Source organism: Falco naumanni, chromosome 4, assembly GCF_017639655.2.
Source record: "Falco naumanni isolate bFalNau1 chromosome 4, bFalNau1.pat, whole genome shotgun sequence".
Classification (NCBI taxonomy): Eukaryota; Metazoa; Chordata; class Aves; order Falconiformes; family Falconidae; genus Falco; species Falco naumanni.
Genome location: NC_054057.1, coordinates 62,187,962 through 62,208,177, shown reverse-complemented (window position 1 = coordinate 62,208,177; position 20,216 = coordinate 62,187,962). Strand labels below are relative to the sequence as shown.

Below are 20,216 nucleotides of genomic sequence, written 5' to 3'. Positions count from 1 at the left end.
AAAGCAGCAGCTGAAGTGCCTGTGAAGGCTTAGGAGGCTGGAAGGATGCCTTGAGTCCAAAACCCTTGCTAAGAGCAAGGAAACCAGAGGAGGCTGCTCGGGCTCTGTCCAGCTGAGTGTCGAGTTATCTCCAAGGACAGAGACTCCACAACCTCTCAGGGCAACCTGTCCAGTGTTCAATTTCCCTCAGATTTTTATTTAAAAACAAACAAACAAAAAACCAGTTTAAATGGAGTTGCCTGTATTTCAGTTTGACAAGAGGAAAGTCACTGGGCAGGAAGTAACCAGTTTGACAGCTCTAGTCTTGATAAATTCTTCTCCAGCAAGGCTGCCAGCTTCATGCTTTATGTATTTATTAAATGCAAAACCTTCTTTTAATCTTGAGCTCTTATCCTCTTGGATAAAAAGGTACAAACTTCCTTTGGTAGGCTGATCTACGTCCTTTTCCACGTAGCTGTCTGTGTTTATGCCTTAGAATTTGGGTATTAGTGAAGCTTGTCTGTAATACTAATTTCCAGTGGGTTTAAGACCCTGCACTCTGAACTGGACTAGAAAAATATTCTATGTTGCAAAACAATGAAACGTAATAAAATACTGAGGAGATACTCGTGTGAGGTTCTTTGTTTACCGCAAAGCCAGCATGCACAAAGGGAGCGCTGAGCATCTTTGAAGAGGTACTGTGTGAAGCTTTAAGGTGAGGCTTTTGTATCCCTTACCCTGCGTAATGCATCAATGTCCTGAGCGAGGGGAGAAGAACCCAGAATGTCTTGGCTGCCTGTAGGGTTTTTTACCTGATGTTCCATGCCTCCTCCTATCCTATATAACACCTCTGGTTAGCATATTGGAGGTAGTACCCCTCTGTGTGCATAAAAAAAAAATTGGAGACGACACACAGGCAAGTATCTCGAGAATCTGCGTGGTGGGAGTTGGAAGTTGCTCGTGTCAGTGACTCTCCGTAGCAGCCTGCTGAGCGCAGCTGTGCGGAGCAGAGCCTCACGCAGGGACTGAGTGCTACCAAAACAGCTCCAAATCTCATGCAGAATATAAAAAATATGCATGTTGCCAAACTTGCTTTCTAACAATGCTTCTTAAAGTTCCTTGTAAAGGTGGTAGTATACCATACTCTGCAGAGGAGGTATGGACTTAGTGTCTTTTGAGATTGCTGAGAATTTATTGCAGGGCATGGCTTGTTCTGCCGACTGGCAAAACTGTCGGTCTTGGTGGCGATTTCAGCAAGGCAAACTTGGCATCCATTTAAGATACTAAACCAGTGCAGTGATCTGGGCAAATTAGCTTTAAGATCGGCTATATGAATGAAACTATTAAGCTTCTCTTTTTCTGTTTGCTTGACTTGGTGCTGGCAGGGACATCTCACGGCTGCAGACTCATTAATTTTGAAGATACTTGACCTCTAGCTAGAGATCTGGTCGGTGACCTATCAAGATTAGCATCTCCTGCAGCGAAAAGGCTTTATCATGGTAATCCCCTACTAAGAGTGCTCCTTGCTGGAAGTTCACTGTGTGATGTCCTGCATGTTAGTGGGTACAGATATTTTTTTCTTCCAGAGGTCTGAGCACAGTAGGCTGTCCGTGTTGGGAGCGTCGGTGTTGTAGGTTGTCAAAAGTGCTGTTTTGTATGGATTAGCTTCTGAATTGTTTATGTGACCGAGCTGATCTTTGCAGAGCAAATGATAAAACAAACAAATCGACGCTGTCAGCAGCCCTACTAAATGTTTTGTGCTCTTTCTCGGGAACCTGCTGTGGGATCAGTTCAGGGAAGGTGCTACTTGCATGGGATCCATATTTTTACTTTCAGAAGCAACTTTGCTTTGTAAGTATGTTGTTAATGGTATTTTTTCTTTAAGCAAGACTTTGTAAGCTGTAATCCTACATTGGTTTATATTATCAACAGTCGTAACCGGATTTTCAACTATCAGCAAGCTTTAATACTTGCTAAAATTACTTTCCAGGTTTGTGGGATCTGTCAAATTTACATTTTGGTTTAAGTACACTATCTGCTGCTGAAACATATTGATAGGTGCTTTCAGAATCAATTATCGTAAGAGTTTGGCTAGTCGTTTTTGTTTGCTTTTATGTCTTTTATTTGTAGATCACATATAGACTGTGTGTTTTAGGAGGGTCTGCAGAACTGGGTTTGGAACTGAAAAATCCTCTTTTTCTACAGTCCTTGGGACCATATTTCTGAGATCATGTTTCTCATGTTCCACCAAACTTGTTTGGATAAGGAGGAATTGAGTATTGGGATGGGATGGGGACGGCACAGAAGCTGGAAGTGTCTACTTTCTAGCTGTATAGCACATAGTGTTGAAAGACACTTGGACTGGGAATAGCAAGGGTTTTTTTGCTAACGCTTACTCTGATACAGCAATCTTTGTTCTCCGCTTGCATTGTCCCTGGCACTTGCATGGTGAAGATCAGCTTAAGCAGAGGCACGTTGCTGGCAGAGGGGAATGAGCGGCTGCTCTGGTCTCGGGAGCCTTGTGCCTGCTCCTGACCCGGCTGCCTCAGGCACCCGACTGGGTTCCTTCTTACATCGTTTTTTCTGCTGGAAAGCGATGGTGGTTTTGTTCTGGTTGGGGTTTTGTTGGTTGGTTGGTTGGTTTGGTTTGGTTTGGGTTTTTTTGTTGTTTTTTTATTGATTAGCATATGTTATGAAAATATGCAAGTCTTTTTATAGTTCTGATAATTTGACAGAGGCAATTTTGGATCCTCTTTTTTTTTTTTGGATTTTGCTTTTGGATCCTCTTTCCACCTGGCTTTTAGGGCTTTTGCTAGAGCTAAAGATTTGCAAATAGCAATGCAGTTTTGCTCAACAGTTACAGCAATTTGATTTCATCTGATCTTGGATGTAAATGTTTCCCTTTACACTTCTTATTTTTCTGCTGCCTTACTGTCCTGCTCATTCCTTTTCCAGCAAGGTGTATGGCTGAGGGAGATTTCCCATCCCTTTATTTAAAGGCACGAATGCAACCTGTCCACTGAAGAAAAAAAAAAGAAAAAGAAAAAAAAAAAAAAGCAGAGGTTTTACTTGTGGTATACTTCTGGCTTGCTTCTGGTTCGCTGGGACCCTAATTTTATGTTCTTCCCCTGTGAGGATCTATTAATAATGGCAATATACCATTTTTGTGGTCTAGTATTTGTGGTCTAGTATTAACAGATTTAGTTAAAATATTTGGATTTCAGTCAATGTGTGCTGTACGGTTGATCAGGCTTAGCGTGGGTCCAATCCAAAAATCAGTTACATTCATCTTTGAGAAAGTTCACGTCAAATTTTTTTAACTGCTCTCAAGCCTCTTCCTTGCACTGACAAGGACATTCACAGTCTTCTGGGTTTTTTGCTTTAAATGGAGTTTTATAGAAAAACGAATGACAGGCTTCTGTCTGGAAGAATTTACAATAGAACATAATTAAATCCCTTGCTATCCTGTACCACAAATAATCGTAAATAATAATGTCTCTTGACACATGTAGTGGCACTTTATCTTCAAAGTACTTTGCAAATCTAAACAATCATTGTCTGTCTTAATAAAATATTTTCTGCTTAAATTGTCACCTTTAACCTACCCTCAGAGTCAGCGATGAGCTAGCCTTACCTAGGCTGCATTCTGCTGAACGTGAGGGGTGATTGCCTTCACACGTTCCCTCTCCTGCGTGCTGCTTGTGCACAGTTGCACCCCGTCCTGTGCCCAGAGGAAGCAGAGCTGCCGTAAAGCCGGGCCTGGGGAGCTTCTGTGTCCTCTCTGGTGAGGGTCCTGCACCCGGGTTGGGGCAGTGCCAAGCCCAAACACCGGCTGGGTGACAATGGGTTGGGAGCAGCCCTGAGGAGAGGGACTGGGGGTGCTGGTGGGCGAGAAGCTGGACGTGACCCGGCCACGTGCGCTCGCAGCCCAGAAAGCCCCCCATGCCCTGGGCTGCATCCCCAGCAGCGTGGCCGGCGGGGCGAGGGAGGGGGCTCTGCCCCTCTGCCCCGCTCTGCTGAGACCCCCCTGCGGCGCCGCCTCCAGCTCCGGGGCCCCCAGCATAAGGAGGGCACGGACCTGTTGGAGCGGGGCCAGAGGAGGCCACGGAGATGGCCAGAGGGCTGGAGCCCCTCTACTGTGCAGCCGGGCTGGGAGCGCTGGGGCTGTTCAGCCCGGAGAAGGGAAGGCTCCTGGAGAGCCTGGAGCACCTTCCAGCACCCAAAGGGGCCGGCGAGGAAGCTGGGGAGGGGCTTTTCCCAAGGGCCTGCAGCGCCAGGACAAGGGGGAACGGCTTTGCGCTGAGAGAGGGCAGATGGAGATCAGAGCTGAGGGAGAAATCCTTCCCTGTGAGGGCGGCGAGGCGCCAGCACGGGCTGCCCAGAGCAGCTGTGGGTGCCCCAGCCCTGGCAGTGCCCAAGGCCAGGCTGGACGGGGCTGGGAGCCACCGGGTCTGGGGGAAGGGGGCCCTGCGCGTGGCAGGGGTGGGACTGGGGGAGGGTCTTTAAGGGCCCTTCAACCCAAACCATTCTGGGATTCCAAGTCAACCATGTCAAATGTAGTCATTTAGCAGAATAATAGCTAAAAGCCACTGGCAGAAAAGCACTGTCCGCCTGCCAAATCAGCACTGCTTTTGGGTGCTTGTGGCATCTGCAGGATTGTAGCACAAGAGGTAGGAATAATTCTGCTGATGGTCAGAAACTGAATTTATTCAAACACTATTCTTCAGTGCTTTCTCTTGGTGGTGTTTACATGGAAGCGAAGTAGTAGAAGATCTTGTGTTTACTAGAATTATACTTTGAATCACCATTCTCTGACCCTCAGAGTGCATATAAGGATATAAAATAAATGCATTTTATTTTTATTTAGTTGGATTACAATCTGAATAGGAACTTTTCTACTATTGCGAACTTCTGTTAGAACATAATATTGTTTCCTGTAGTTAGTGCTCATCTTGTCATGGTGTGTCAGTACCCAGCCTGGGGCTGGTAGGCAGCGTTCCCTGCATTTTGAATTTCAGTAGGAAAAAACCCATGTTTCCAGCAAGTTACTTGTTCAGTTGTTTCTTGTGGGACACTCGAGTTCAAACACTGGTGCCACGAGCCATCCTGTGAATAGCCTGTCTCATTTCCCTTTGAAGATCCAGTTCCTTTTTGCTCACCGCAGCCACAGCATGGTACATCTGGTACAACATTGTTCAGCCCCCTTGGAAGCGGAGCACAGCTGGGACATCCCTGTCCAGGGCACCTGGGAGCTGGAAGCACCCAAGCACAGGGCTTTGGCCAGAGCAGGAGGACAAGCTGGGGTGCAGCGTGGGCTGGGAGAGCCCGTGTCCCACTGCCCGTCAACGGAGCCCAGCTGCTGGTAACTGAATCCTGGTGACACCATTGCTGCCTCCCTCTGAATTTAGGTAGAGAAATGCTACCCTAGTCCTCTGCCCTGTCTGTCACGCCACAGTTCATGTAATGCCTTGAAGGGAGTTAAAGCTCATTAATTCTTCTGCCTTTCCTGGGGATTATCTGTGAAGTCCCTGCTAAAGTGTATTGCTGCTAATGACTCAAAATAGGAATATGCAGACCGTCATATGCCTCTGACCTTGCAAAGTTTTAGACCCCAGGGACACTGCATGTCATTGAACTCCAGCGTTTAATTATGAGAAGTAGTATTTATGTACTAATCTGAGATTTTGCTGTGTTTCTAACTTAACTGAATCCCCTCCAGTTCTTGTAAAAACAAAATATCTGATCAAATTGCCGTAACCACTGATTGATTTGTACTGGTATTGTTTCATTATTTTGTGATGTAAACAGACCAAAAAAAGCACAAAAGACATCCTTCATCTTTCTTGCTTTCTCTCCCTTTATTATTATTAATAATTTTTACAGTCTCTCTGTGAATCTCTGTTCCATCTTGCTATGAATTCTCTGCAGCTAGCTGGTACCTCACCCTTCTAGAAAAGGCAGCGGTTGTTGCTTTTGTATACCAGCATTGTGTTTTTAATTATTGCTTCTGTTGTGTTCCTTCTGTGTGTTAACATTGGTTCTGCTTTTATTAACTGCAGTTTTGCACTGGATTAAGGGTCGTCTTCAGGGGTATGTTTTGAGGCACACTATTGATTTCCTTTGCTGAGCTCCAGTCTTGCAAGTAATATTGTTAGCCTAAGTGAAGGTAAAAATGTTAAAAACATAAAGAGGTGTATTGGCAAGAGAGCATAGCATATTCCATTGGGGAAGGAGAGAAAGAGTTGGTCTGAGAGAAAGAAAGAAAGAAAAAAAAATATTTTTTTGGAAACTGGAATCAGTTTGAAAGTCCAATATTGTCAATAGAAGAGTCGACAAATTCAGGTCTCTTAAAATGAAAATTAATCTTAAAAGTCATTAGTCTGGTTATTTGGTTTGAGCCTTGCCACTGCATTTGTCATATTTGAAAACTTTAGGACTTATGTTTTGGTCTCTTTCGTATGACTGCAGGATCTGGCAGTGTCTTTGAAAGCTGAAGTAATTAGGCGTTTTGCAGTAACAGCTAAGACTACGAGGGAGCTACAATAGAGTAGCCAGTATTGACACAGCTGAAGATCAGACTTTTTGTGCATTAATTTTAAGTGTAAATCAAACTTTGTATTTATAGCTAGCTTTCATATGCTGTACTTATTGATACATCTCTTATTTGCAAGGAGAGCTTAATTTATGCCTTAGTACTTTTTCCTGTCCTGGCCATTACAACTAACTGCTGCTTTTGTTTCACAGAATAGAATCACAGAAATGTTTGGGCTGGAATGTACCCGTAAAGGCCATCTAGTCCAACCCCCTGCAGTGAGCAGGGACATCTTCAACTAGATCAGGTCACTCAGAGCCCCGTCCAGCCTGTTTCCAGGGCTGGGGCGTCAACCATCTCTCTGGGCAGCCTGTGCCAGTGTCTCACCACCCTCAGCATAAAAAAATTCTTCGTTGTGTCCAATCTAAATCTTTCCTCTTCCAGTTTGAAACCATTGCCCCTTGCTTGTCCTGTCGCTGCAGGTCCTGCTAAAAAGTCTATCCCCATCTTTCTTATAAACCCTCTTTAAGTATGGACAGGCTGCCATAAGGTCTCCAGGAGCCTTCCCTTCTCCAGGCTGAACAGCCCCAGCGCTCCCAGCCCGGCTGCACAGCAGAGGGGCTCCAGCCCTCTGGCCATCTCCGTGGCTGCCTCTGGCCCCGCTCCTATTCTGAGGACTCCAGAGCTGGGCACAGTACTGGGATTTAGAGGGCTGCAGCACTCTCAGGGACCTCTAAATCCCAGCCTCCCAGGACAGAGGTGAAATCCCCTTGTTCTTGAAGATGTTGGTGCAGCTGGGGCTGTTGGCAGCGTTTTGTACGTCTGCATATTGTGGCAGGAGTGTAGGGATGCTACAGACTCTTGTTTATCCACTAGTTCATCCCAAGGTGCCGTGCTGGGAGGAGTGAATAGGCTGGAGCAAAGTGGAGATGTTATTAAAAAAACAGAAAGATTAAAAGGCACAGAAGGTGAGGAAGAGGAGAGCCCACAGTGTGTCTTAGTGCTGCTGCTGGAGGGTGTCTCAGTTCACAGCTGAGCTTTCTTGATTTAGTTTTCTAAATATCTTCCAGCTGCTTGTAAGGACTTCAGGAAGAGGCTAACCTGTATATTTTCAATATTCCTTGTGACAAACCTTATTTATGCAGTTTTATGTAGTCTAATTTCTTATTTATTTCCATGCATTTTTCTGTGGGACATTTGTAGGCTGTGGAAGGTGCCTACCAAAGCTTTGGTAATAAAATACTTGACTCTACTAACGTCTCAAATTGCTGAAAGCTGTTAGTCTCAGTGCAGCTGTTTTTAACATGGGCAACAAAGAAAGATTAATGTTTTCCTTGGTCAGATACAAACCATCAGGTGTTTATGTGTTCAGAGAATTGTCTTTATTGTAAACTGGGGGAAGATTAGGTTTAAGTGTGAAATATGAAGGTGCACAAATAAAGGCCTCTGAAGTATTTAGGGAAAAGTTATCACTTAAATGATTTGGAGTTTGTCTTCCTAGTAAAATAGAGAGCAAAACCATCCTGTGGGTACTGTATGTCTGTGGTGGTGCTAACATTTTTGTAAATATGGTCAGCTTTGGTGCATACGAGTTGATGCCTGGGCAGGAGAGTATGGGGCTTTGGCTTGCCCTCCTCCCCACTGTGACCTGATGAGCAAGTTGTGTTCAGCATTTCTGTATTGACAGACAGGAAAGCTTCGCTAAGCCTTGCAAGTTGAGGGTCGTTCCAGCTCTTACGTTAATGAAAAATCTCCCTAAAGATGAGTGTGAGGAGCTGGTGTGAATTGTGTGACATTTGAAAACAGGACAGCACTCTGATGTGTGAGTCCATTCTTGATCTTACATGTGTATCAAGATGCAGAAATTCCCGTTACTCTGTTTCTTATATTTGAAGAGTTGTATCAAAACAGGAACAAATGAATATTCATGGTCTCTGGTTTGGCTAACAGTTCATGTTACTGTTGGCCCCTGAATGTCATATCATGCTGTAACCTATTTTAAATATTTCAGTTTAATGTTTCACTTTTGACTGTGTCATTTTCTTCTCTAATCTCAGTATTCCCAGGAGAAATCATGGATGAAAAGCTGTCTTACAAAGAATTTCTTGATCGCAATGAGTCCTGGACGATGGACGACAGAGACCTGTGCTTTGAATCACAGCCCGTATTCAGACCCATGGAGATGGCTGGTATGACTGTATTACTCATAAATCTGTAGCATCCGTTATTTCATCAGTTGTGTAGCACGATAGAGCCCTAGCCTGTCTATCCCTGAGGGTGGGTTTGTTCTCTTGCCTTGTACTCACGCCTGTGTTCTTCAGGATGTGTTGCTCTGTTTTCCTAAAAGGTGTGACATTTTGACACCAGCTACCTTAGCACATCAAGCCCCTAACGTGCCCTGGAGCACAGTCTACCTGGTTAAAAATAGAGTTGCTAGTCCGGCGTGTTCGAGCACATATTGTGGGTGTGCAGATTTCCCCTTGACTTGGCTCACATGGTGGTAACACTTTTTGGTTGACTCCCACAGTTTAACCGCTCTAGAGTGCTGTGGTTTTCAGTGCAAACCTTGCCAAAATTGTTGACAGCTAAAAGCCAGTCTTCCCTGGCTCTCAGAAATGCCAGTTCCAGCTGTCACGTAGCTGTGTCTGCAATGCAGGTCGGTCTGTTCCAGAGGCAGCCTGTGTAGCTGCTGACTCTCTTGAAAATTAGATGAACCTTGTGTAACTTGCTCCTGCAAAAAGATACCCTTTCACCCAACAACTTTCACCTAATTTTATCTCATTCTTGAGAAAGCTTATGGAAAATTACTTGCTAGCTCTTGGAGGGTATGAGAAATGGATGTGCTGCCCAGATTATAACAGGCAATAAACCTGGGAAAGATACTGGCTGGAACAAGATGAAACTTTTTTCTGTGTATATTTTTGAGCACTGTAGACCTGCTTACTAAATTATTTTCTTGGTATCTGAATCTCATGTTGACTAAGAGATTCTGTGAAGAAATTACATATTGTTACAGGAGTGAGCGACTGGAACAAAGAGTTGCTAGCTTCTAAAACACAGTTGTTGGATTTTTTCCTTCCCATTGTTTTGTTAGATGAAAGAATGGGATGTTGATGTAGTTGTGCTCAATAGCCAGATGACATACTTGTTGATTAGGAGCAATTTGCATACCTAGCCCACCACCCAGTATTCTTTTGGCCTGAAAAATGTGAATCTCTGGGTTATGGGTTGCGTGAAACCACATTTCCTTAGGTTTTGTGTCTTCAGAGTACCTTGCGCACCTGTATGTGCATAAGGTACCATGTATGCTTTGGTATGAAAGTGTTCTTCCATACTGCTCTGTGTCAGCAAGAGATTCTGCCTAGAGGTTAGTCAATTCCCATAACTGAGCAGAGGCATCAGAGGGGATAGACAAGCTTTAATGACTTGTCAGCAGAAGGAGAAAAATATGAACAGCAGACTTGGAAAAGTCTATGGGTTTATTATAATATTTTTATACACACGCTTTGGGAAACAGTAGGATGATTTCCCTCCCAAGGAGAGAATTCGCTGGTCAGTGGTGTAACCGGTCTCCTGACCAGCATTGCTGTAATTCCTTGTTCCTAGGTGAGAAACATGGGAAATGCCAGCTCTGCCACTTCTGTGGGCAGCTGAAAGAGTGTGTTTGAGTCTGCTCTGGGCTTTGCTGTTGTACGTTACAAACACTGTGTTGGGATCTGGCAGCGGCACCCAACCCTATTAAAGTAACAGTTGTGAGCAAAACTGTACATATCTATTTTACACACTGTCTGTAATGAAGGGCTTGTTTTTAAAATGTTACTGTAATGTAGAATGAATAAAACTCAAAGATGATCTAATTGCTTGCGAGCTTTGAAGGTGCTGCAAAGCCCTTAATCACAAGTGTGTCATGATTTATTACTGTAACTACAGGTAAATATCTAAGCATGAAGAGCTCCTATTTAAACGATCTGCAGTAATATGCTTCTCTTAGCCCCCCATCATTGGCAAATCGAAACTACGTCTCTGAACAGCGAAGGATACTAGTGTCGGTGGAAGCGAGTTAAAAAGAAACTTCCGTAAATGTTTTATTGATCTTGCCTCCAGCTGTCTAGAAGCAGTGCTTCCAGATTCTTAACAAATGTCTGGCTTCATAATATTCTAAACAACCTGCACATTTTCAGCAAGTAGAGAATTACTATAAGGGATCACTTCAGGCAAGAACTGGTACTTCCCTGAACTGGCTGTATCCCATCCATACTGTTCATCCTTACCCACCTGCCTTTCCATTTCAGCTGCAGTGTGTTTTGCTAGAAGCATCACCTTGTCAGCAGCAGAGGAGCATCGCTACCAGTCACAAAACCCTAAACCCTGAGTAGGGCACAGGCCCACTTCAAGTCTGTGGAGGATCTTTGGAGATGGGAAACAAAAGTTCAGCCATAACTCCTTCCAATTCTCCCCATTCTCCCTCTGCAGCAGAGATGGGCTTTAATCTGGGTCGCACATTTTTTCCACATCATCTAACGGCTGGACAAAGAGGGTAGATCATCAGCATCTCTTTTAGTTTTTAAATTGGTTTCAGTCATGATGCTTTTTTGTGGGTTTGGGGGTTTTTTGGTGGGTTTTGGTGGGTTTTTTGGTTGGTTTTGGTTTTTTGGGGTTTTTTTAATTGGAATAAAGGCAGTTTAAGCTTGGTAATATGGTTTTAAACAGCTTGAAATTAAAATTTCCTACAATTTACTCTGAAGCAAGACATTTTCTTGGCATCTCAAATAGTCTGATGGATTTATAGAAGAGTTCATACAGCTCACCTGATCTTGACATCTTGGAGCACTGTGGGTATGTGAACATTTGAAGTTTGGTCGTCATCCCCACAGATAGCATGCCTGACATAAAAATGAATAGCAGCCTTCAACTGTTTTAGCAACTTTATTTTTTAAATAAAAATTAAAGTTTTAACAACTTTAATTGTGCTTAACCGGAAGAAATCTGTGCAGTGTCTGAAAATTGGTGTGTGGCAGCCATTTCAGGAACAGAAAGTTCCTCACCTCCTGGGTAATGCAACGTGTGAGAGAGTCATGAGAAATGTCACTCGTCTGCAAGAGGCTGCTTCAGTCGAAACCTCTCGTTGCTTGGCTGTGCCTGTCTGGAGGGAAATGCAATGGATATCTGGCATAAGCCAGCAAGATGTGTTGGGAATTATTGATCATAAAACACATCCAAGGGTTTGTACACTACAGAATAACTTGAGAGAGGAATGGGTTGTTACATTTCCTTTCCCTTGCAGTGTTTTGCCCTTGATGGCTATGGTACAGTGACTAACTCATGGGAGGGTCATCTTCTCTTTGTTTTATTCTGTCAGTGAGGTCACCTGTCTGCTCTCTGACTTGCATTTCAGCAAGTAATCCACCTTAAAAAAGCCAGCACGGGACTTCTCTCGTCCCATCTGGTTTGAATGCCCATGGTGATTACTTGAGGGGAAAGGAGATGTGTACACACAAAAAATAAAACTTGCAGAAAAGGAATTTTCTCTTGGTGCATCCTCAGCTGCTGGATACTATCTTTTGCAGATGATATTGATATATCTACTTAAAACATGGTCCAAAAGCAAAGCAAAGCTAATGCACCTTAGACAAACCAAAGCTGACACCAGACAACATGCAAACATGGACTGAAGATCCTGAGAGCCCCACCAGTGCATCTGGTCTGGAACTAAGGGCGAAGGCTGCTCACCTGCCCAGGACATGGGGAAATGTGTTATTTTGCTCTCTGGCTCGTCACTTGGTTAAAACACTGGCCCATCAGTCAGTTTATACTGCTATATTGTTCTGGGGAGGAGAGCATGCAGCTTACAGAGGCCTTCCTGGGTCTGCTCAGGAGCTCAGCCGTTGTTCCTGGCTCCAGGTAATTGTGTGTCCCCCAGGTCAGGAGCAGATGCTTCCTCCTTGAGAGGAGGAGACAGGTTCTCCATGCAACTGTCATAATCTAAACTTTAGTCAGTTTTCCCTAGGAAGCAGTTTTACTGTTGAGCATAAATTCTGATTATTCTGAGGTGTTTGCCCCTGGTAAATAATGCTGAAAGCAGCTTTTCCGCCGAAGTCTGGTGGTGGGGTCCGTTGCAGCTTCTTCTTGTTTTTTTAAATCATCTCACTGCACCGTTTCTTCCTCCTGTGTGGTGACGCTGGCCTCGTTTTTGTCTCCTGCCAGACCCCTTCAGCACGCACAGAGGGGAGAATCTGCCTGACTTACTGTTCCCTACTGACATGAAGAATGTGCCGCTGTTTACAGACCATGTTGATGCTTCCAGAGACATCCATGGTGAGTTCCTCCTCTGCATTTGTCCCTGAATAGTCAGTGTTTGCTGTGTTCTCTGTTGACTTTCATGTGCTGGAAATTATTAAACTGATAAGTTCACAGATTATATAATTAATTTTTTTTTCTTTTTGTGCCTAAAGCCGTTCCAATAGCTACTTCCAGGAAGGTTCTTTGAAGTGAAGGCAGAAGGAAATAGGACAACTAGACAAGTTGAGTTAAAGCAGGCATTACTGATGGCTCTTGTCTTCATGGGTAGAACCTGAATAGACATGAACTTTGTTCATAAAGTGGTCCTCAGTTTTTGGACTATTGGAGTTTAAGTGGTTATTTAACAAAATAATTCACGGGAGCAGAAGCAGAAAGCAAAAGGGAAATAATTTGCCAGTGTTTAATGTCTTATACCTTGTTGAAAAGTGTATATACACAGATAATTTACAGTGCAGTTTGTAAAGAAAAGCTGAGAGGGTTGCTTACAGACTTTATCTAAACTGCTTGTGTGCAGAACAGAAGTTTATTTTCCAAGTGTATAGATGTCAAAATTTAGAGGGGAGTCATTAGGGCTAGTGTGGTGATTAATGAATGGCCTTCTATTCATTAGCACCACATGGATCTGTGCTGGTACCTGAACAACCTTTCTTGGGGCCCCTGTATTCTCCTGCAGAGGCTCTAGATCCATCAGCCTTCATGGGCCTGGATTCAACTGCAGATTATCTGCAAGCTGAAGAAGGTAAGAAACAGATGTTTTGCTGTTACTGTCTGCCTTGGTAGCTGGGTTTGAAGGGCATGCAGCTGGAAAATCTCAGTTTACTAGTCCTAAAGAATCTTTACGTTGATACATAAAATGAGTTAAGATTAGAAGGTATCCTGTTCACAGTGATGATTCCTGGTTCATTGTGAATGTTCTGAAGATGTCAGGAGATCATGGAATGGTTGAGGTTGGAAGGAGACAGAGGGTCATCTTCCAGATGTTACGGTTAGATGAGTGGGTGGTGAGGTGCGCTGAGAACTGGCTGAATGGCAGAGCTCAGAGAGCTGTGATCGGCGGTGCAGGGCTTAGCTGGAGGCCTGGGGCTCCCCAGGGTCACTGCTGGGTCTGGGTCTTGTTCAGCTTATTCATCGGTGACCTGGATGAGGGGACAGTGTGCCCTCCGCAAGTTTGCTGATGATACAGAACAGGGAGGAGTGGCTGGTACCCCTACCCCAGAGGCTGCGCTGCCGTTCAGCCAGACCTGGGCAGGCTGGAGCTGGGCAGAGGGGACCTCATGGAGTCCAACCAAGGCCAGTGTAAGGTCCTGCTCCTGGGGAGGGACAGCCCCAGGCACCAGCACGGGCTGGGGGCGACTGCTGGGGGGCAGCTCTGTGGAGAAGGGCCTGTGGGTGCTGGTGGGCAGCAAGTCGCCCATGAGCCTACAGTGTGCTCTCGTGGCCAAGGGGCCAGTGGGACCCTGGCGTGTGTGAGGAGGAGTGTGACCAGCAGATCAAGGAAAGTTATCCTCCCTCTCTGCTCTGCCCTGGTGAGGCCATGTCTGCAGCGCTGTGTCCAGTGCTGGGCTCCCCAGTTCCAGAGGCAGGGAGCTACGGGAGAGGGGCCAGCAGAGGGCTACAAAGATGATGGGGGCAGGAGAATCTGCCCTATGAGGTGGACCTGTTCACCCTGGAGAAGAGAAGGCTGAGGGGACCTTATCAATGTCTACAAATACCTTAAGGGTGAGTGCCAGGAGGACGGGGCCAGGCTCCTGCCAGGGGTGCCTAGTGGCAGGACAAGGGGCAGCGGGCACAGGCTGCACCACAGGCAGCTCCTGCGGAACCTGGGGACAAACTTCTTTCCCCGGAGGGTGCCGGGCGCTGGCACAGGCTGCCCGGAGAGGCTGGGGGGTCTCCTTCTCTGGAGCCATCCCAACCCGCCGGGACGTGGCTCTGTGCAGCCTGCCCTGGGAGAGCTGCTTCAGCAGGGGGGTGGGCTGGGGGGGCTCCAGGGGGCCCTTCCAGCCCCGGCCAGGCTGCAATTCTGCAATCTTGTGATCTTGCCTACCCCTCCTCAGGCAGGGCCACCTAGAGCCAGCTGCCCAGAAAAACTGAGGGAAGAACCTGCTCGCTTGGGCCCTGGGGTCAATGCTGGTTATGGCTCTTCTCTGATGCAAGCTTTCACTAGCTGTAATCACAGAAGAACGTGATGCTCTGGTACTGTTCTTAAAGGGAACTGAAATGTTTCCTGAGAATGAACTCGTAAAACAGCAGAGTCAATATCTTCAACTGAAAAAATAGAGCTGTGTTGGTGTCAGTGGCAGGACTAAATGTGTTTGTTTTCCATGATGCCTGAAGAACATTGGATGGGAGCTCAGCATGATGTGAAGGGACCAGATGCCTCTTTCTTTGTTGAGCCACCAGGTAAAAATATTTTTCACTTGATCTGCAGGAACTGTCTATAGAAAGTTTTGCACAGCAGAAGCAGAGCATTGTCTGCCTTTTCCAAGAAACACAAGGCTGTAATGAAGTGGGACCTGACCAAGAAAAACACTTGTTTCTGATTCTCAAATCAGTTTACTACAGAAGTGTGTTTTAGAGAGATGCTACTTAACGCACGTTTTCTGGTTTAGTGCTGTTAAGGGGTGGGGAGAACCCTGCAATTTATAGACTGTTGTATTTAGGGTAACAAATTTAATATATGCAGTTCCAAGACCAAGCGTCAGTAGATATTAGCAGCATGCCCTTTTTGGGGCATATCGTGTAGCAAGGCTTTAATTGACTGAAAGCATGCCCTTTTCATGGGTTTTGGGGATTGAATTAAGTTAGCAGATGTAGATGTGTGAAAAAAATAAATAAAGTAAGTTCAGCAGCAAGCTGTGTGGATTCCAGACCGTGTGTCCATTCTGTGCATCTCCGTTATAGTGAAGATACCTTCATTTCCAGTTGGCATGTGTGTTCAAGCATTACTTGACACTAAAATAATAAATAGGATGAATAAAATTTACTCTTGAAAAGAAGCTTTGAAACTTTACTGCTGTCAAGGATTCTAATTTTTGTACACATCCAAAGTCAAATTTGTCGACTTGAGTGACAAGTCAGAGCACTGGAGTTCACTGCTTTTAAGGGTCAGTGCAGCTGAGGGCACCAACAAACATAATTTTGGCTCATGTGTAACGAACGGAATTGTAAACTAAATTCTAATTGCAAACCTGTGTATTTCTGTCCAATTACCTTTAGATTCTGGTTACAGTTAAATCTTTGAAGCTCCATTGGAACATGATTCCGTGGTGGCTGCATGTATATTACTATATTTGATCCGTAATAGGATCTTCATTGCTGATTTTGGTGAACAAGCTAAGAAGAGAGCAGTTTAACATTGCTTCTGGGTAGAAAGTGGTTCTGGAGCTGGTGGCCCTGCCTGGGGCTCAGGGTAGAGCTGGAGTGCTTTGTAACTGAATGTTCCTCAGCTTCTCTCAAGACACAAGTGTTTTCCTAGGTACTGTGCGAATTAATTTTCTGAAAAGTGGTGATAAAAACTGATTCTGTTTTTGTCCGACCCAACTGGGATGCTGAAGTGGGGGAGCTTACTCATCAAGGCTGCTGCTGCACAGAGCACAGACCAGGCAGCGCCTTGAGAGGGTGATTCACATCCTGGCAGCTCCAGAAGAGAAGGCTGTTTGCTAAGATCTTTGAGTACTTAATGAAACTTAATTTTGTATGCCCAGTGTCCTCCACCATGACAGAAGCAATAAAGGTGAATTTGCCGGAAAGCCCCATGGCAGTGGCTCCTGGTTTCGTTCCCACTGCAGTAGCAGCACCCCCAGGAGAGGCTGACGCTGCTGGTGGACCAAAAGGTGTGGCATCAGGTAAAGCTGCTCCAGTCTAAAGACTGGTGCTGGGTTCAAGCCCCTCACGAGCCACCATATAATGGTGGAAAGACATGGGATTGCCTCTTCTGAAGGAAGCACAGCAAGGTGTTAACAAATCCCATTGTGGCTAAAGGCTTACGATACCTGAATTGTGTTGGTGAAAAATAGCAAGTCTGTGTGACTTTTCAACTCTTGTCACAGACTAGTAACTGATTTAATGATTCTTTAATTTCTCAAAATTTTAGCTCCAGAAAATTAAGGTGTGTCAAGAACATGGTTGTACCGTGAGTCTGATACAGTATATAAATACCTTAAAAACTCTGTTTTAAAGAATCTTTAAAACAGACAGTTTTTAAGATGTTTATGGATACCGTCAGACTCTTGGTACATTTTTGTACCAGTCTTTTATCCGGTTTCTTTGTGTTAATTCCAGTACGTGCCATGATTCACCAGGGAGCATCCATACCACTTATAATATCTATTTATTTACTGTCTTACTTTTCTGTAAAATCGCATTCTTTAAACTGTGTTTTGGAGACGATCATGATAATTACTTTAAAAAAAAAGGCAAAACCAAATGAGGGGTAGTGCATAATGTATCTTTTTCGTTTGGTTCACTGGAATATTGGTTTTATCTAAATGGATCCTGAAGTGCTCTTTTAGAAGGGAATTTTCCCATTTTTCTGATTTCTTTCCTTTTTCAGTTTAGGTATCTAATTTAAGATTTAATATATTTTCCATTATTTGGGGAGGATATTTTTAGATGTAACTCAAACAATCAGTGGACATTTTTGGTTTTTTTAGCATCTACTCAGCAACATGTCTGAGATGTTCAGGTCACTGTGCTGCATTACACAGAGCATGGGTAGTGCTTGGGGCTCTTGAAATTAATAGCTGCAGAAGAGAATTCTAGTGCTTCTAGCTTTTGATAATTTGTTAAAAATTGCCTCTAGACAGCTGAAATATTAAACTAAAACTGACTGAAAAAACTCCTTTAAGGGCATTTTATGAAAACGCTAACAAATGCAGTGGTTTGATTGTACTGTGAGCTAACAAATGTTATTTTAAAACCACAGTTCAGTGTTTAGTAGATATGTAAAAAATGAACGAGGCCAACTTGGGCACGAAAGAATAAAGGGCAGCTGGTGATTCACTGGATGGCAGTGTCTTTTGTGTCAAGAGTGCCGGTGCTCCTGCTCTGGTTGCACCATCATACCACCCATGAACAGCATAAACAGTATTTAAAATGAAGTACGTATGGCTCTGGAATGTTTCAGGAATATTTCACGTGCTGTTGGAAAACACAGCTGGGCTTACAAAGGTGACACCAAAAGTCTTTGTGTCCTGCTATATAGGAAACCCCCCTTCTTATGATTCCTATATAGATTCTGTTGGACTGCGTTGCTCCTCACAGTGGATCCAGCAGCTCTGGTCTCTTGCCAGCTGTGTAGCATCACGTAGTTTTTAAAGCAAAACAATGCATCTTTTGGCTGATGTGTGTTAGGAGCAGACAGATGTCTGACACTGTAGTCAAAGATACAAAACAAGGCACGCAAAGCTGTAGTAGGAAAAGCACTTGGGTGCTTGAAGAGTGTTATAAAGACTAGTTAGTACAACTTGAGTGCACTGGCATAAGGTGGGGAGTAGGTGATGCTGAAAGACAAGAAGATAGACAGGGAGTGAAAGCCCCATTTTATCTAGTCGTAAAACTGCACTGTCAGGTGTTTACATTCTGTATTTTTTTGTTGATTTCTGTGATCTGTGTTTCTGTAACAGATTCAGCGTGTGTTCCTGCCTCGGATGTCATGTCTGTTTCTGCAGAAAAAGCTGGGTCCATTCTTGCAGAAGACACCAAGCCGCCTGGAGCTCTGGATGCTGGATTTGCACCTCCAGCCGAAGCCAGCCCTCTTCTGGATGTTGCGTTTGCTTCTGCACCAGAAGCCAAACCTCCTAATGCTGTCAATGATGCATCCGTCCCAGCGGCAGATACTGGCTTCACCCCAGCAGCAGGTGCCATGTCCCATTATACTATGGATTTGGAGTTTGCCCCAGCAGAAGATGCAGGGTTTGCCCCAGCAGCAGATGTGGAATCTCACCGTGCTATGGATTTCTCATTTGCCCCAGCAGCAGATACTGAATCTCCTCATGCTATGGATTCTGAGTTTGCCCCAGCAACAGATACTAAATCTCCTCATGCTATGGATTCTGAGTTTGCCCCAGCAACAGATACTAAATCTCCTCATGCTATGGATTCTGAGTTTGCCCCAGCAACAGATACTAAATCTCCTCATGCTATGGATTCTGAGTTTGCCCCAGCAACAGATGCTAAATCTCCTCATGCTATGGATTCTGAGTTTGCCCCAGCAACAGGTGCAGAGTTTGCCCCAGCAGCAGAAGTCAACCACCATCATGCTATGGATTCTGGGTTTGCTGCTGTAGCAGAAGCCAAGCCCCCCTCCACCATAGATTCCAGGTTTGCCTCTGCAGAAGCTAAGTCTGTCCCTGCAGCTGACACCAAGAGTGCTGCATCTGAAGAGCTGATGACATCTAAGTCTTCTCTTGAGCAAGACAAGTCACCCTTCGACAAGCCTCTTGCAGGTGAGTATGTATGCCTGAAAGCTTTGTTCAGGCTTAAAGTAGGAAGGCAAGTGGTGGGAGAAGGCCACTGTAAGTTGGCGTAGCGCTAGCAGCAACACTGCCAGTAGCACGTAGTGATGGCTACACAGATGCACAATTGTTGTAAGACTGTCAACTAAAAAGCATGTTTTTTTAGTAGTTAAGGTTATGATATGCCTTGCACAAAACATCTTAAGTAGAGCTCAGTTCTGCTGTCAAGATACAGAGGAATTGCTTCATGAGGATTTTTCACTTGTAAAACATAAAACTAGAATATCTTAATGATGATTTTTTTACTTGACATTCTTAGCAGTGATTATGTTTTTACAACAGCTATAGAGACATTTTAGTTCATCCCTATTAGTACTTATTTTTATACTGCTATCATCCTCTGTATGTGTTCAGTTTATACTGAAATCTCCACCAGATCCTGTAGAACAGTGTTTTCAAACAAAGTTTCTTATCTTGAAAATGGTTTCTGAATAGACTGATAGGCTTTGTTGATAATTTTGTGACATTTCCTTGGAACGACTACAGGTGTTGAAGTGGTGAGGTGGGCGATTTCATTTTTCCATGTGGTGGACAGAAGATTTGCTGTGCTGTGTAGATTTCTCAAAGGACACTCTTCTTTCGAAGAGAAAATTGCTGTCAAATTATAGCAAATAGTTCTGGGCAGAGGCGGTATGTGTGGATTGATTGCAGGAAGAGTTGGAGCGAGATATTTTCTTTCTTACCTTCTAAAACTCTTTAGTTTAATGATAAGGGTAAATTTCAGAAGCGCGAAGTTTTAACAAAAAAGCCCTCTATTAGAATGTAGTAACTGAGAGGCACAGGTGGATGAACGAAAGAGTGAACGCCAGGCAATAGAGGAAGGATATGCTTTCGCAGAATACTTAGGCTTTCAGGAGGGGAAAGCTGGTAGAAAGTGATCTAAAAAACAG

General features: G+C 44.4%; 1 protein-coding gene across 11 annotated transcripts in view; it reads left to right on the top strand.

Annotated features, from left to right (window-relative positions):
* The window catches only part of MAP4 (microtubule associated protein 4), a 170,439-nt gene that overhangs the window by 93,133 nt on the left and 57,090 nt on the right, over positions 1-20,216 (top strand). For 9 of the 11 annotated variants that reach the window (XM_040589744.1, XM_040589739.1, XM_040589745.1 and 6 more), the window contains exons 5-10: positions 8,569-8,700; positions 12,716-12,826; positions 13,422-13,550; positions 15,146-15,211; positions 16,516-16,656; positions 18,436-19,257. In XM_040589744.1, coding sequence (XP_040445678.1) covers positions 8,569-8,700; positions 12,716-12,826; positions 13,422-13,550; positions 15,146-15,211; positions 16,516-16,656; positions 18,436-19,257 — 1,401 coding nt within the window. Of the gene's footprint in view, positions 1-1,536; positions 1,831-8,568; positions 8,701-12,715; positions 12,827-13,421; positions 13,551-15,145; positions 15,212-16,515; positions 16,657-18,435; positions 19,258-20,216 lie in introns of those variants that run through there. The other 2 variants (XM_040589746.1, XM_040589740.1) reach the window with 2 other exon arrangements.